Consider the following 17,779-nt stretch of genomic DNA (forward strand, 5'->3'; position numbering starts at 1 on the left):
CTTCTACACACGCGTGCCACAATTACCAGAGAGCAGCAGACGTATCGAGGCAGACGGAGAGAGAGAGAGACATTGTTTAACAAATATTTGCTGAGTGAATCTCGGGAGCACGCAGTAAAAGTGGGGCACATCCCACCGGGTCGTCCATTAGGATGTCATATTCAAAGACCAGAAAGACGCGTTGACAGGGTCGAGACGGATGCACCGTCAAGTCGAATAACTCCGGATCAATGGTGCATTGTTTGACTTTGTGAGTTCGTCCTTCAGCATCAGAGTCAGACATCCAATTGGACCGGCACAGGAACAGGCGGCGTTGGCGTTGGGGTTGGCGTTGGGGTTGGGGTTGGGGTTGGGGTTGGGGTTGGCGTTGGCGTTGGGGTTGGGGTTGGCATTGGGGTTGGGGTTGGCGTTGGGGTTGGCGTTGGCGTTGGCGTTGGGGTTGGCATTGGGGTTGGGGTTGGCGTTGGCGTTGGGGTTGGTGTTGGGGTTGGCGGCGGCGGCTCGGCCACTCTGGCCTTGCGCTGCAGCCATAGAGTCAGGCCCCTGAAGGACTGCGTGGCGGGGAGCAGAAGTTCCTTGAGGCCGGCTCGAAACTCCTGGCGAACCAGGCAGTAGAGCACGGGGTTGAGGCAGCTGTTGGTGTGCGCCAAGCACACGGTCAGCGGGAAGGCGTACGCCTGCACGTTGTAGAAGGCCTTGCTGAAGGGCACCAGGTCGAACTTGATGAGCACCCCCCACATCGTCATCGCCTGATTGGGCAGCCAGCAAAGGAAGAAGGACAGCACCACGATCACGATGGATTTGGTGACTTTGGAGCGCCGCCTTTGCCGGCCCTGCTCCACCTCCGGGCCCCCGGCGCCCGCGATGCGGCGGCCGAGGATGAAGCGCACGAGCAGCAGGTAGCAGGCGGTGATGATGATCAAAGGGATGAGGAATCCCAGGAGGACTTTTTGCAGCTGGTAGAGACCCAAAAGAAGCTGCGGATCCCAGCTGCCCGAGTCCGGGAAGCGCACCAGGCAAAGTTCTTCATCCGACACCTGGACGCTGGTGGAGTAGACGGCGTGGGGCAAAGTGGCCACCAGAGAGACGGCCCAGATTCCAAGGCTGGTCCACTTGGCTCTCGTTGCCGCCGCCCGCCGGCTGTGCATCTTCATCGCGGAGGACATGGTGTAGTAGCGCGCCATGCTCATCGCGGTGAGGAAGAACACGCTGGCGTACATGTTCATGGTGGTGACGGAGCTGACGATTTTGCACATCACGCGGCCAAACGGCCAGCGGAAGTCCAGAGCCGTGTCCACCGCCCAGAAGGGTAACGTCAGAACAAATTGGAGGTCGGAGACGGCCAGCCCCATCACAAAGCAGTTGATGGACGACTGCTTTTGCCGGTACCGGGAGTGCAGCAGATACAGAGCCAGCGAGTTCCCCACCAGCCCCAGCGCACAGACGACGGCGTAGACGCAGGCGATCAGCACGCGCACCGCCAGGCTGGCGCCGTCTCCTTGGAGCTCCGAGACGGATTCCCTGCTGAGGAGCTGCAGCCAGCAGTGCAGCGACAAGTTGCCGGTGTTGTCCTCCTGGAGCGTCTGCTGCTCACACGGCTCTGGAGCCAGCGTCGGGGCTCCAGTCTCATTCGGCTGCATGGCTGAACTCTCGGAGTCTCACATCACCGCGGGCATCAAAGTTGGAGAGCCACGTGTTTGAAGGAGAGAGAGAACTGCGTGCATGTTTTGCTGGTTTTGTATCTCCCGCAGGCGCCACAGATCCTCTCCTCCTCTTCTCCTCTGCGCGCCACGTCCGTTTATAGGTTCCACGTGAACGCGCGGGGGAGCTCAGCCGCGCGGTCGAAGCTCATCATCTCACCAGCCAGATTATTGGACCGGAGCAAATTCCCCACATCAAAGTCTCCCAAGCACGTTCCGACAGCTGTGAATCTGCGAAGTGCTCCGACGTGACACCGGCACCTTCCAGATAATCATGTTTGTGCCGCGCAGCTTTTTTTCTTCTTTTTTTTCAAAGCGAGCTTTTTGGGCACGTGGAAACAAAGTGTGTGCGTAAAAGGTGCGGAGATGTCTCCGACGCACAGCGCGTTTGATGTTCTATCTCAAGAGCACGGGGGGGGGGGGGGGGGGGGGCACAGGGGGAATACTTGTGGGAAGATGAAAAAGATTTAGAAGATGAAGCTATATTGCATCTTTTGTAAAAAAAAAGAACAACCTCAACGGACGAGGACATGTACTTTCGCTTTAGATTCCTTTCTGATGAAACAGTCGTGCGTTTTCCCTGTTCTGTGTGTGTGCGTGTGTGTGTGTGTGTGTGTACTCCCCCCCCCCTCACACATACACGCACACGTACACGCACTCCCACACACTGTTACTACTCGGAGGAAGGTGGAAGGTTAGTGGCGTCTCCAAAACTGCCCTTCATGAAAATGAAATAAAATAAAGATGCTATTGCCAATACTCCTACTAATATTAATAGTTGTGTATATGGCACTTATTGAAATATTACAAATGCTTTTAATCATGTAAAAAAAGAGGTTTGTAGCTCTTTATTTTTTATTTAAATGGTTTATTTAATAAGTGCCAGAGTTAGAATGGACAGAATTTTAGCTGCCTCTGTTGACATAAAAACATACACACAGTTTTGGATATATTGAGTTGTAAATTTGCTCAGCTACCACAGCTTTTGTTGGTATGTTGGCAATACATGTTGTTTATATAGCTTTATTAATGCCTTTGATTCTGAATATAAAAACAAGAACAAAATTCGTAACTGTATAAGTCTTGATGATTTAAAATCATCAAGTTGCATTATCGCACACTGCATAATGTATCATCATGTTTAAATTTATTAAATGTCAAATCGTGCGAGTTATTTACAAACAAGCCGAAACATTACGAAACTGCCAACCGGCTGATTACAGAATGTTTTCTGGCTCAGAATGTATTTACTTTGCCCGCTGCAGGCCAACATAAATACTTTCTTCATGCAGCGGTCTATTTTAAGATTTAAGGCTATTTTGCTTCCATTACGGCGGGAAAAAAACACCGAAAATACACATTTAGGTGTTGCTGACCTGTGTCTCCAGACTTCTCCTAAATATACCAAAAGTTATGATTATAAATATGCCTCATTTGCATATTTAGACATACTATTTCAGAAAGCATGCAAAAAAAGTCGTGTTTTAAGTAATCAACTGGGGAAGTTACATGGTGATAGCTATCAGTACCAATGTTAACACAACTGGGATGTCTTTCAAAATGAAGGCCGACTGAACTTTACAATAGGTCAGCGAGCGAGGGCGAGAGAGGCATGGAGTGTGTGAGGAGAGAGAGCGGCATTCGTGAGAACAAGGCAGGAAGTCAGAGAAATGAATGGGACAAACACCCTGTCGGTCCATTCTTATTGGCTGAGGATTACACACCATGGAGCCCAGAGGGCTCACTTTACACTCCGAAAGGCCTAAAACACATGCGGCAGGGTCCACCACACACTTGTATGTATATATGTATGATAGGGAGGGGTTATGTTTTGCAGCATCGTTTTTTGGGGGTGGAAACATCTCAGCATATGATACATTTAAAGGCCGTTTTTTCTGAAATCTCCATTTGAATCCATCAAACTTTCCGGTTTCATTCCTATCTATATGCTGAATGTTTTGACAGCGGGGGTTATTCATATTTCATTCATGGCCTGCCTTACAGAACATTTCAAAACATGGGGAAATGGATTTCTAATGGCTACTGACAGTGTGATACGAGGAGACCTCCAACATTCCTTCTATAAAATCAAATCCTTTGATTCTGATATTTCAGCAAAATAAAACAATATTTATAAACTATATCAAATATCAAATGTTCTAGAAATGTACATCATTAGGACAATATATTTTTATATTGTAATACCCAAAAAATCCCATTGAAAGTAATCAACTGGGAAGTTTAATGATGATATATCGACTATTTATTTAATTTGACCTTATTCAGCTGGGGTATCTCTCCTCATAACTACATTTCTGTAGTTTTATGTCCATCGAGATTACCATAATATGTTTCCTTTACCAAATAAATATCACTTTTCTTGTTGACTTCCAGCCGGCATCAACGGCATCATGCTGTGCTACCTGCAGCTGATATCGTATAGTCCAACACTGAAACCTGTGTAGATTTCAGAATAAGAGTAATAACAGTTTAAAACTAAAATATTGTGTACAGACGATGGCAAATGTGTATTACCCTGAGTCACTTCCCCTCCCTGTAAGTTTCTGAGCAAATTAAAAAGACACGGGTGGATAAAAAGTGAAATAAATAAATAATCTGCACTCTTTAAATCCGTTGTGACCCAGTTCTTGACATTTTAACAACCCTTAAACCTCCGAATGCAGGAGCCCCGACAGAACACCTGAGCGTTCAAATCTGTGATGTAGAATAATTCGGCGCAGACTGACTGCTTACAAACACCTGACATCTCACAGACTGCATACCGAGCCAGCTTTCAGCGACTCAGAGTTATTATGCGGCCGCCAAGGACGCCGAGATCCGAATGTGGATAAAGCCTCCAGCAGTTGCGATGAATATCGGTAAACGCGTCACTTTCTTTGGCGGAATTTGGTCTTTGCATTGTGAACTTTGTTCTACGAGGCTATGAGAGCTTTACAAGTTACTTCTGAATGTTCTGCACATATTTGGACTCTTTGAATCACCATGAAACACACAATGCCCTGCTTTACTGTGTGTCTCACCGTGAATGGGACCGTCATTTGCTAAAAAACTCTGTGAACATTATGCTGTATTGAACGAGTCATTTTCTCATAGACTTCAATACAATCAGAAGAATGTTTTGTTTGTCGTCCTTTGATGGCCGTTAGAAAGAAGAAGTGTAAAGCGCTTCAGTATTGAGGCCATTCAGAGAGGATGCCGTCTGCAGCATCCTCCCTCAATGCTAAAAAAAAAGTCCTGTCTTAAATGTTTTTAGACATATTTTTTACTGTTGCTGCTGTACATTTCATTATACTGTATGTTTTACTATGACAATAAACTTCCATAACTTTACCTTTACCGACCTAATCTGGGCCAGACCACAATGCAGTGGCGGCTGGGGGAATTATTTTTTGGTAGGTCCATCCAATCAATTTCAGCAAACATCTCAGCGACGCACACATATAACTACTATGCAGTTAAATATTTAATATTTATTCCAATGCTAACATAATAAGGACATCTTATTCATACAATTCAGTAATATATATATATATATGTTTATATATAAATATTAATATATATAAATATATATATATATAAATATATATAGATACATATATGAATATAAATATACAAATATATATACATATTTGTATATAAATATGAATTTCCAGACACCTCCTCATCGATTCAGAGTGCTTTGAGGACGATTCATGTTGCTTCTCTCGTCTGATTCCGCAGTCGTTACATCTCTCTCTGTAGAGATTGCACCGACTTGTAAAACACATTTATGATGTATTTTTCTGAGGTTTTCTGAGGTTAGCGTGTCGACTCACCCCCTCCAAGTCGAGGTTTAACGAGTTTGAAATTATTCATTTGCCCACAGAACATCTCAAGTGCTCTAGCTGGGTGGTCTGCTGAAAAGAAATCTTTGAATAGGCAATAATTATCTAAAAGAAATAAAGGGCCACAGAAACGCGTACCATACTAAAATGCCAAAAAACAGAAAATTAGAGCTATGGCAACAAGTAGAAAAAAAACTCAAGAAATGCAAATCAGCCTCTCAGGAACAAAACTTTCTGTTTCCCAATAAAAAAAAATTATTCTAAGGAGAGGAGAGCTATGAATATCGTGTGTATTAAACGACCTCGTTAACCTGAGAGTCTATCAATCATACATAACGTGTGTATATACATTGCCGAACGTCTTCATAGGGTGAATGAATCCAAAGGGGATTTAAAATGATCCCCCCCTTCCCCCCCACGCTCACTCACATGCTCACACACACACACACACACACACACCTACACACACACACTCCTGACATCGTGATTAGAGGCAGAACTAATTGAATTGATATACGGACTCCTTCAGACCGTCTGGGCCTTCAGAATCTCTTTAGATATCTCACTCCGAGCCGCTGTGTTTGGTTTTTATGGCTAGAATCTGAGCTTTGATTAAAAATGTGCCGGGGGGTTTTATCTTTTGTCAACGAAATACCGAGAAATTCTACGCTTCTGACGTTTTCTTTCAATATTGCTTTTGATGGAGTCGTGAGTCTTTAAATTTTTTAACATTTGTATTCTTTGTTGATGACTATGTATTTATCCTTGGATGCGTGTCGTTACTGAAAGATAATTTGTCTCAAGTCAGAACTGAAAAAAAGTGCAAATGCAAACTATATATATATATTTTTTAAACTGCAGCTCGGTCTTATATGAGCAAATCAGTGCTGCAGCAGAAACGCACACTGCACCACAAAAGTGTCGAGTTGGCCGCTTTTATTTCCTCTCCCTTCCTTTGAAGTCGGAGATACCAATTTTCTTAAGAAGAATGTTTTGAGGTTCTCTGGAATCCTTCGCCGAGCCAGCACCGCTTGAAGTGTTTCTGGGTCAGCGTTGGACTTTGAAAGAGAAAGCCCCCCTTTTTAGAGATTAAAAAAGAAGACGCCGGCTCTTTCTGATTGACACTCAATCTCGCCATTATTCTCTTACGGTCCACAAACGCCAAGAGTCTTCCCGGGTCCGGAGGGATCGGGTTAATCAAAAAGATGGGCCCGAAGTGCTGATTAAAGACAACGGAGGTCAATTACACTGATTAGAGGGAAAATAACAAACAAGATGGAGTCGAGTGGAAGGGGGATGGACGGAGGTCCGATAGACGGAGCGGCTCACGCGCCATCTGCTCCGTCGCAGAGCATTCTGTGTGTTTACTTTCATGACGAATGACTGAAGTTTGAATGGAGTGTGGTATCTTTTCCTTTAAATAATCAGCTTTACAGAACAAATGATTCCTAATCCCGTCCTCCGCAGACAGTCGACTCTTATTCGTATTCAAATCAAAGACATTAGACTATATTAATAAACTGAACGACGACAATGGATCGGCTTCCCCGGGAAAACGCAGAATGAGCCTTTATTTATCACACATCAAAGAATAACAAGAATTCAATGTGCAGAAAAATGAATGTTGGTGGGATCTGCTTTAATCTTCTATGAAAACCGCAAAAGTGAAACTATGGGCAGCTCGAATTCAACAGGCTTGAGTCGGCACGTCGGTCTGCCGAGTGCTCCAGACGTTCAACAACTTATGGATGAGTGGCAATGAAATGTGCTCCATACATTTATGATTGTATAGAACTCAATGAGACTCTTGAAACATGATTGATTCCCTCAGTATAAAACCGTGTAAACACGAGTGTACGGTCTTAATGGCTCCTTTCGAGTCTCCTTCAGTATAGCACGATGTTCATCGAGTACATTATGGTGCCATTTAGAGTAGAATCGTCGATGTGAGCAGGGTATGCTAAGGGCGGGGCTACCTTATGATTGACAGGGCGCTAACAAGTTAGGGAGTTTCCTGTGTTTTCACTCTGGGACTTCATCAAAAGGCAAGATAAGGGGTGATTGACGAATAATCTCTTGACTCGTTTTGGTCCAAACAGCTTCGATAATCAAATAAAAATCAAAAGTTTAAGGGTGTACTAGGTGTGAAATATAGTCTCTGCTTTCATGTGTTCATCCCATCTCTGTTTACCTTTTTTATTCGTGCATGTCTGGCTTCCACAATACTCCGCTTAACGTCACGGCGCTGTGAACTGTGGGTAATTCCCTGCGGATAAATCCTGCAGAAATACGGGCAAACCGAAAGTGTTCATGAACGGGAACATAATAACGGAGAGAGCCCTCAAATCTTAAATGTTTTAAATGTGTTGACGGTGAGGCAGCCCAAATCTCCCGCGGATGTTGTGGGAATGTTGGGAGACAAAACCACGAACCAGTGGTGGACGTCATGGCGACCACTTGTTCTCTACAGTCTATGATGAAAAGCTAACACGGTGTTGTGGGTGTTGTATAATTCCCTTTGATGTGATGCCCTTCACGTCAGGTTTGATACATTATGAAACACACATCTCTTAAGAGCCTTTCCATTATTAAAGGTTTCCATTATTTAAGAGGTTTAAAAATTCAGTTATGTCGAGGACAATTTGACAATAGTGCGTTTTATGTGCCTTGCAGAAATGTGATAAATCAATTTATCAGGGGATGTTGCATGATCTTTATATTAACTTCCTCCTTTAGGATTATTCTGTTCGGTCAGAAAGTGACTTTTCGTTTTTTTGGGCTCATTTAATCATTTAAGGCCGAGGATAGACGCGAGCACGAGAACACTTTCACCCCGTCGATGTGTGATCTGTGAGATCTGTGGACACAAGCGACTATCTGTCTTCAACAAAAAAATTGATCAAAGATATGACTTATTGGGTAAGAGTCACGAGACATGAGGCCATGTCTCTCACCTTTGGCCCACTTTTTTTCCGCCGTCTCTGCTTAACATCAAACCTGCAGTACGTGACCTTTGAGTACGGCTCGTCTAGACATCGGATCTTTTCAGTCTCTATCGGGGGAATTATTGCACTTTGTTATATTCATAAAAGTCTGAAATCTTCCGTGCCACTGATCTCATTTTGACGTCTTTTATTTCAGTGCGTTTTTTACCCAGGAATTAATCCAAACGGTTCCGATCAAATGACGATTCAAAATTCTTTGACATCTTACACGTTATTCATTGAGATCAAAACTGTTCACATAATCACAGTTTTCTGTTTCCCCAGTTTTAAACACAAACTCACACTGGCATGTTATCGAAGCCAGGAGACAAAGGACACGCAGCACATTTTAGTGTTGAGATTCAAAAATCCCCAAACTGAAATAAAACATTAGCACAAATATGGAAAAGACGGACAAACTAAATATATATACGATAAAAAAAGGATTGATTCTAAACCTAGTCTCCCTGTCTGTGTAAACAGCAGCCCCAGTTAATTCCCTGCTCTGCCATCAGGAGGAGGTCGATTTAGTGCTTTCGGGAAAATCATGTCGCAATAATGTATTCATTCCCATTACATGTCATCTGCGTGTGGTCGCAGCCGGGCGGAGCGCCGGGGATCCAAGGTCAAAGAAGATATGTGCCCGGTAATTGGGTCCACCTGGAAATGACCGATCCTCTCTTGCTGACTGCCGTTTACAGCCAGGGGCTCCACGCCGGACTGGTCTGGGTCCACTCCCAGCTTTCCCATCATGGCGGTAATATCTTCCAATGCCCGGTCACCGGGGAGATGCCGGTGCAGAGGCTCCGGCTCGTCCTCGGCGGGGAATGGGGATTCAGAGACGTGCAGCACACGGGAGGCCTGGAGGTTCTGCAGAGACCGTGACTGGACTGTGTGAGAGGAAGACGGAGAGAGAAAGAAGCAGAAGTTGACATTAAGTGTTTGAATTCGACGTAAACAACTGCCTTCTACGTATTGAAACCTGGCTTTTGCAATTGAAGTGTCTTAAACATGCATTCTCTCTCCTGACCAGCAGGGGGACAACTGCTGTATTGAAACCTAGCTATTGCGATTAAACTTCATATGAAACCAATGTCTCCTGACTTTAACCCTTGTGTCGCCTTCGGGTCAATTTGACCCGATTCAATGTTTCACCCTCCTGTCGCCTTCGGGTCAATATGACCCGATTCAATGTTTAACCCTCCTGTTACCTTTATATTTACTAACATATTTTACCCTTGAGGTCAATATGACCCCAGCTATTAAAATCTCCAGAAAATTATTAGAATTAATATTGTTTTCCAAGTTTAAGTGTGAGGTACTTTATGTTTGTTTGTTGACTCCCGAAAGAACACCGACATTAAACATTGAATCGGGTCAAATTGACCCGAAGGTGACAGGAGGGTTAAATATTGAATCGGGTCAAAATGACCCGAAGGCAACACAAGGGTTAAAGAAGCCACGGTGGAAGTGTCTTAAACGTGCATTCTCTCTACTGACCAGCAGGGGGCGACTCCTCCGGTTGCAAAAAATAAGTCAAATTGTATAGAAGTCTGTACGAGAGAATGGCTTTATACTTCTTACTGGATTTATTTGCCTCAGTGAACATTGTACACATGAGTTTATGGTTTCAAGTCTTCTTCAATACAGCGTGACATCCACAGAGTAAATGATGGTGATCTTTAAAGTAAAATAGACCATAATTAGTATGCTTTAGGGGAGAATGTAGCTACACTTTAGTGACGTAAAGAGCCGTGACGTAAAGTCAGCAAACCAATGGGTGACGCCACGATGACTCCGCCCACTTTTTATATGTAGTCGACGTTTCGAGAGGCACTTTTGCACAGCACAACAAGCTCCTCTGATGTTCCAGAGAGGTGGAGGATTAGACTGCAGGCGGGCAAACAAAGTGATTTGGCACTCAAGGTTACTCACTTCTGACTGGACTGAAGTCTCCTTGGCTGACCTTGGTGTCAGAGAAAAGCTTGAGGCTGGGGAACAGGATCAGTGAGAAGGAGATCAGAAGCACCTAGGAAAGTAATGAAAAGGGACGGGGAAAAAAATAGTCGGATAAAGGACCCCGCCGAGAGATGCTTCAACATCTGTTGCTTTTCTTCTAGCGAGTGGTTTGGATATCTTCTCTGTGAATATGCTTTTTTTTTTGTATATGCAATGCTCAGGAGGAATTGGAAATCATTTTTCTCGCCGTGCTTCTCGCGCAAAAGCTGAGCACGCTGCGACTGGGAACCGACGCTCATTCATATTTATAGATTTAAAGTTACATTCTTTTTATTCTTTCTCTACTCGTGTTGCCTCGGGCCTTGCACCGTATTCCACGTGCGTGATCAAAGGCAATGAATGGCTTCTGTCGAGGCAGAGAGTCAAAGGAACGTGTATTTCTTTGTCCGTCCTTTGTGCTTGTGTGTCCTCTGTGCATTTCTCGATGGTTAATCCAGCTGCGACTGTTGTTGCTATTTGGCTTTTGGCATAACTGTGTTTTTTTTAAACGGCGAGTCATATGGATGCGTTCATAAAGCGGACGTGCGTACCAGTACGCATGTCCCAGTCTGGGCCGGCTTGTTGGAGGAGTTCATGACCATGGCCTGCAGCCTGCGCAACTGTTCCATCAGCGACCTGCGGAGAAGGAAAAGGGAAGAGAAAGAGGGGAAAAACAAAGAAAAATATGCAGTTTCTGTGTCGAAGAGGTGTCATAATGTCAGGAAGAGATCTTTTTTAAATCCCTCACATGTTGCATTTCTGCAGCTGGGACAACTTCCTCTGCAGCTCCTGGTTGTGTGCGTTGCAGGCAGCCATCCTAGAGGACGTGACAACAACAACAAGGGGGAATCACGCACTGACAAACGAACGATATAAATATCTCACTGGGTTTTGACGAGGCGCCGAGTGACGGAGAATTGTTCGGGGAGAGATTTAAAAGGACAGGAAGTGATTTATTTAGGTGAGTTCACATAATTCATTGCAATATTCAGAAATAAACTTCACTTTCCACTACGGGCAGATATGTTATAGTACCATAGGTGGGATATTAAATTCACACCTGTTCAGCTTGTCTCTTAAAACTCACATTTCGCGGCTCACATTACCATGAAATTATAACAATTTGATAGTAAAATTGTTTTTTTTTATAACTGAGGCAAGTTTTGAGCTGATGTTTTCAGCATTGTTGTCTGTAACGGCCCTCTGGTCCTACGGATGAGCCTCCGAAGGGTTCGGGTCTGGACTTCTGGGGTATCGCCAGCGGATAGACTTCCTGCTCCGGCGCTCATTGTTTACAGTCTGATTACCGACTGGAGATGTGCGAGAGAGCGAGACTGGAGTTGGAGCCGAGAGACGATTCAGTTTCAGTTTACGAGCTTTCAAACCAATAAGAAGCGGAATCACCGCCAGATGACGGCCACTCAGCTGCCAGTTCACATTCGGGCCGATGCGCTGGGGATGAGCCCAAACTCCGGCGAGACGGCGGATATGTTAAATAGGCGAATGACATATATGAATAAGCTCCAAATCAAACCAGGGAGTCATGGTAACAAGGAATTGCTGGCACATCAGTATGCCACGTGGTGACTTTCATAAATTTCACTGACCAAGGGCTGCATGGAGGCCTTAGCCTTATAAAACAAATATTTTAAGTGTATTCAATATTTTTGGCCAAAGTGCAAAAAATTATCCAGAAAAAGTGTGTGTGTGTGTGTGTGTGGGGGGGGGGGGGGCTACAATCTGCACTTGTTTATTTGTTGTATTGGTATTGGGTAAATACAAACAGCCGTGTGCAGGAACTACGCGTGTTTTGGGCCGTGCATCGATTGACCGGTCGTCCTCTCGGCCGTGACTCCCTCACCTGCTCTCCAGCCCGTCGATGTACTCCTTCTTCTTCTTCCTGCTCTCCTGAGCCGACTGCTTATTGCGAATCTTCCTGCGTATTTTTTTCAGAATCCGTTCCTCGTACTAGATTGAAATGGACATTAGCACAAGATAAACTCTGTTGTGCTTGATAATTGATTTGGAATTATTGGTAGCCGGTTTACCTTTGTTAGAGGCAGCTGGCTGGGGAGAGCCACGCCCTCCTTTGCCAGAAGCTTCTTCTCATCTTCATTGAGAATCAACTCTTGAATGGAATGATGGGATGGGTGCGGGGTCTGGCGGTGACATGTGAATACTAATATTAAATGTGATTACATTTTCTGTCCGCCCCCACACATCTCCTCCTCCGCCCCTCTCCTTCTCTCTTTCTCCCTAGAGCCTCACAGGAAGTAGTTAAATGAGTGCAGACTATCAGACCTCCGAGATCACACTCATTTCATGGCTACCGCAAAGCAATTACGATGTGAGAAAGTTGTATTCTGCCATTCTCTCCATCTTATGAGGAGATGGAATCATTAGCTGGAGTGGGCTGACATCCACACACCCCCACAATCACTCTTACATTTGAGAAGAAACACCTATTTATTCTGATTCTTGTGCTCTTGTGTTTTCACATGATATCATCCACCGTTAGAAATATTTTTCTTTGGGAAGAAAATACTTCACAGCTTGACTGTTCAGGGGGAAGGTTGTCTGAGATAACGGGCGGCGCTCCATAATACTCTCTTTACGAAATGCCAGTTAGGGATCGAAATTAAATAGATTGATGGAGCGTGGTATGCTTTAGGGTGTGGCTACCTTATTATCGGTCTCATTATGTCCTTGTTTTTTTTGTTTTAGAAATGTAAGCAATTTACAGTGTTTTTTTCAATTCATGAAAGTTAATTGTAATTTTTCTGGGTGGACTCGTATTTAGCGTTTGATTGTAGCTCCGCCCTCTCGTGTCACTTCTGGTTCCATGAAACCAAGATGGCGACCTCGAGACAGCGGTCCATAAAACCAATGGGTGACGTCAGGGAGACAATACTTCCACTTCTTACAGTCTTTGAGCCAGACTTTTTTTTAAAAGATCATAAAAGAAAACTAAAAACCTCCTCTATGTGGCAGCATACTCACCTTCCACTTAACACAAGTTAAAAGGAATAAGGCCACGCCCCTTACTGAGTTTTCAGCAAGTGTTTTTCACAAAAATACATAAATGTACACGCACTGACTCACAAAAAAAGTAAACTACAAGCAGCCAAAGAAAGAAACCCAACACCCACAAACACCCGATGTCCTTCCCGCCCGCCCGACTCCACCCCCGCCACACGACCACTTACGGGCTCCGGTGTGCCAGACAGCAGCAGATCCTTAATCGTCATCGGGAAGCCAGAGGGCAGCGGTGGCTGGTGCACGTCGGAAGGATATTGTGTAGCGCTGCCTGTTGGGAATTTGGCCTCCCAGCCATCTGCACCCACACAGAGTATTGGCATTGTTTGGATTCAGGGGTAAACATCAACAATAACCACAACAAAAGAGACTTGGAACCTTAATTTGACGCGAGTAATTGCTTTGTTTGGTTCCCAACATGTGTGCTTTGCATCAAGAATAACATCTGCGTCTTGTGTTGTTTCAGCTGTCTTGTGCAGAGGGACAAATAACGTGTGAGATCTGACTTTATCTTCAGGGATACAAGAGATCCGAGGATTCATATGCGATGGATGTGACTGAAATGTCACACTCACAATTTGTTTTTCATGGATTCTTCTCTGCTTATGAGCCTGGAGGCTTCAAACCACAGGAAACACAATTTGATATGACGTAATCTGAGTGAAATGATGATGTTAGGTGGTAAAGGGGAGACCCCCCCAGACGGGGTAAACTTTTTAACCAATAGATGTCAAGAGTAAACTTCTACGGTAAATTTGCTGAAATTATATTTTTAACAATATAAATTATCAGATTCAATATGTGTTTATTTGCATTCATCTGATCAGAAAGCCAATTTTAAAAGTCTTGTTTTGTTTTGAGGACATGTCAGAGTAATGTTTTTTTACTGGGGGACATTTGGGTATCTCCTGACGGCAATAAATAAATCAGAAAATTCTGTCAACAGCCATAACACATCTGATTTATCCATGCTTTTAGGGAAACAAGGTGAAATTGTGAATCTAAGTGCTACTGACGTTTACTTTTCTGGCTCAGAGTATGAGAAAAAAACAATATTTATTGTAAACTTCTATACTTTTTGCTTCTCCGGATGAATTTTTTTAATAGATATCACCATGAAACTCCCCTATTCGATTACTTATATTAAGACTAATATTATATATATTATAATAATATAGGTATTTAGAAATTGTATATGTAAATAGGCAAATGAGGCAATGTAGGTTAATTTAGGAGACATCTAAAGTCGTTAATAGGCAAAATATTAAAATAAACACCTGAATGCATGATTGTCATTGGGTTTTGGGCAGATAAAACAACGAACAATAACTTCATTAAACAAGAAAACAACAACAATAATGAACATAATCAATAGTTGCAACGTTAGATGTTATATAAAATGTTACAAATGTGTTTGATCTTGTGGATATATGCGACTCACTGAGGTCCGTGGAGACTCGGGCTTCGAGGCCCGCCTTGGTTTGTGGCCTGGCGCTGAAGTACTGCGCGGGCCTGGGGGGTCTGGGGGGACTCTCGGGACGCCGAGGGCTGTCCATCTGGTCCGAGGGAGGGTCCTCGCTGATGCCACTGTCGCTGGGAGAAGAGGGCCAGAGAGGCGAGCCCGCCACACACTCGCTTCCACTCAGGAGGACGTTGAGGAAGTCGTCTCCTGCCTGTTGGGCCGGCTGCGGCATCTGCTGGTTGAAAAGCCCTAAGTGCTATCATTAGTCTGTCTGCGTGAGAAACGACAACAGACAGCTTCTCAAAAAGACCCGCGGAGCATGTCAAGGAGGAACAATACACTGCACACACAAGAGCACAAACGGCTATTTCCCCCCCCCGCAGCATTCACGAGTGACATCAGAGATCACCACGGTCTCACGCACATTTGGGTCCTGGGCTGGCCATGTGTGATGGTTGCCATGGCGTCCCGTTCCCTCGAGACGCAGGATTCCGTCGTTTTGATCAAACAGCCAGTCGAGCAGCTCGATGCCATCACAATCCTGGAATGAGATCGTGACATTTAATGGCGACACAAAGCGATATGGGCCCTGTGTTTGGAGGTAGCAAGGACAACGACGAATTATAAAAAAGGGTTTCATACGTATGACCGCGCCACAGCTGTGTATTGCTTTTTACTGACAGCTGGTTATTCACCACGATCCTGCCTGAACCCACTGTACTGTTAAATATCAATCCCCACTCTGCCTTTACATCTCTGTTTCTATGAATATGTTTTTACTGTGATAGAAAAGAAGTTATATTTCACCTTCTGTTCAGCCGTGTGAAACGAGAAGTCAACGTTGATTTATTTGTCACGTATAGGCTAACCTTCGTACTTAATTAACGTAGCTAACTTCCGTAGTTATGTTACCCCAAACCGAGGTATTTTCATAACCTTAACCAGGTAGTTGTGTTGCCTAAAACTAACCAAGTATTGCACAATCTTTTCTCCAAACTTAACCAGGTAGTTTTGTTGCCAAAACCCAATTAAATTGTTAAGACGGAATTTTATTTTGAAAAGACTGTTCGATGTAATGTGTAAAGAAAATCGACACTTCTTCTTGAAATTTCATACGCGCTGTTGTATAATCCTTTCCCGAAACATAACCGAATGGATTTTATGCCTTAACCCAATTAAATTGTTTCTTGTTAAGACGGAAGTTTATTTTAAAAAGACTTTCCAATGTAACGTGTAAAGAGAATTGACACTTTTATCATACGCGTTGCTGTATAAGGATATGGTGGCTGACATATATATATATATATATATAATATATAATATAATATATAATATATAATATATAATATATATTATATTATATATATATTTATATATATATGTGGTTATTTACCTGATATTGGTCGTGCTCCATAGTTTCCTTGCATCAGAGGAAAACCCCCCAAAGTCCCTGAAACCACAGGGATTCAGCCCAAATATCGTGTTGCTCTGTTGTGGAGTGCTTTTGTTTCCGCTCCTGAAGAGCCTCCGCTGTATCTCTCGGCTCTTCTTCTGGGGTCCAAAGTTGAAACTCCAACCCAACACACCCAGCTGGCTCGCTTTGTCCCCATTGGATACAGGGAGATGCAATCTGATTGGGAGCCAAGTGTACACAACTGAGAAACAAGTTGGTCTATCTGGAGACGGAGGACATGAAGTCTCCATTAAGATGTAAAACACACTGAGGGTCAAAGTCTGATTTTTATTTTCCTTTTATTTCCCCCCCCGATAGCTTATTGACAGAGATAGCTGTGCATGACCTTTGCCATATATTCATAACACAATGGAGACACAGCGGTGCACGGTCTAGAAAACAAAAGCCACTGCACGTATATTATCATGGAACAAAAGAACTGTTTATTAAATTACACCCACTTATGGATGGGAATCCAATGATAAGGGGTTAATTAAGCATCTCATTGTTTGGTCAAGTAAATAAATAAATGAGGAAACAGTTTGCATATTAGAGTGTCATGGCAGTTCTAGCGGAAATTGTTCATTAAGGGAACATTAAGTGGGACTAATAAAAAACAACCCGAGGCTAAGCACAAATGAGCCTGGTGGCTTTAAAACACGGATGTACTTCAAAGCCGTGGATGAAAACATAATTACACAAAAACAATTTGCACCTTTTTTTGAAAACAATTTTTTTATAATTTGTTTCAGGGCTTAATTATTTTCTTTCTTTAAAGCTTCAAAGTACAACAAACATGAATTCCTCATAGAGGAGAACATCATCCATATGGCAAGACGGGTGCTAAACAGACAAAAGCAGCGTTTTCATGGGCTTATTACATTTATATTATTATTATTATTGTTTACTTTGGCCATTGAGAGATGTGTCACCACCTGAAAAAAAAGACAGAATTTTCCTATTTTTTAAAAATGTACAAGAATAGCAACGCTAATTTAATTAAAACTCATTGACATTTTGGGAAATGGGCTCCCTTGTTTTCTTGAAGAGAGATTGATTGACCCTCTCACGTCTGTACGTTAATGGCTCAGCTTTGCATGAAGACTGGAAACGGGGAAACGGCTACCAGCCAAAATATTCCGTCTAATCCTCGGGCTTCTGCACCCCCGAGCGTGAAAATCTCAAATCCTCATGATCTTGCCAGTGTGAGGAAACGCCCAAAATCTCCCGCTCGCTTCCTCTCCGAGCTCACCGGCAGGCAGGAAGTTAGCGTGAGTTCACAGCGCCTGGAATCATCGTCC

At 43.7% G+C, this 17,779-nt stretch overlaps 2 protein-coding genes across 3 annotated transcripts; both read right to left on the reverse strand.

Moving 5' to 3' along the window:
- Nucleotides 1-275: 275 nt before the first annotated feature.
- Nucleotides 276-1,640, reverse strand: rxfp3.2b (relaxin family peptide receptor 3.2b). Its single transcript, XM_056413946.1, has one exon. It carries the CDS (start codon nucleotides 1,638-1,640, stop codon nucleotides 276-278), a length of 1,365 nt encoding a protein of 454 aa, XP_056269921.1.
- Nucleotides 1,641-8,662: 7,022 nt separating this feature from the next.
- On the reverse strand, nucleotides 8,663-16,738 carry creb3l3a (cAMP responsive element binding protein 3-like 3a). Of its 2 annotated transcripts, XM_056415401.1 has the most exons (10): nucleotides 16,419-16,738; nucleotides 15,450-15,566; nucleotides 15,005-15,257; nucleotides 13,734-13,861; nucleotides 12,576-12,686; nucleotides 12,389-12,495; nucleotides 11,276-11,344; nucleotides 11,079-11,163; nucleotides 10,465-10,558; nucleotides 8,663-9,419 (listed from the first exon to the last, which is right to left on the reverse strand). In XM_056415401.1, exons 1-10 carry the CDS (start codon nucleotides 16,437-16,439, stop codon nucleotides 9,103-9,105), a joined length of 1,302 nt encoding a protein of 433 aa, XP_056271376.1. In that variant the 5' UTR covers nucleotides 16,440-16,738; the 3' UTR covers nucleotides 8,663-9,102. The 2 variants fall into 2 exon arrangements, with proteins under 2 accessions (XP_056271376.1, XP_056271377.1); XM_056415402.1 differs by lacking the exon at nucleotides 16,419-16,738 and having other exon boundaries at nucleotides 15,005-15,274; nucleotides 15,450-15,538.
- Between the last annotated feature and the right edge of the window lie 1,041 nt (nucleotides 16,739-17,779).

The sequence above is a fragment of the Pseudoliparis swirei genome, chromosome 5 (assembly GCF_029220125.1).
Source record: "Pseudoliparis swirei isolate HS2019 ecotype Mariana Trench chromosome 5, NWPU_hadal_v1, whole genome shotgun sequence".
In the NCBI taxonomy this organism is placed as follows: domain Eukaryota; kingdom Metazoa; phylum Chordata; class Actinopteri; order Perciformes; family Liparidae; genus Pseudoliparis; species Pseudoliparis swirei.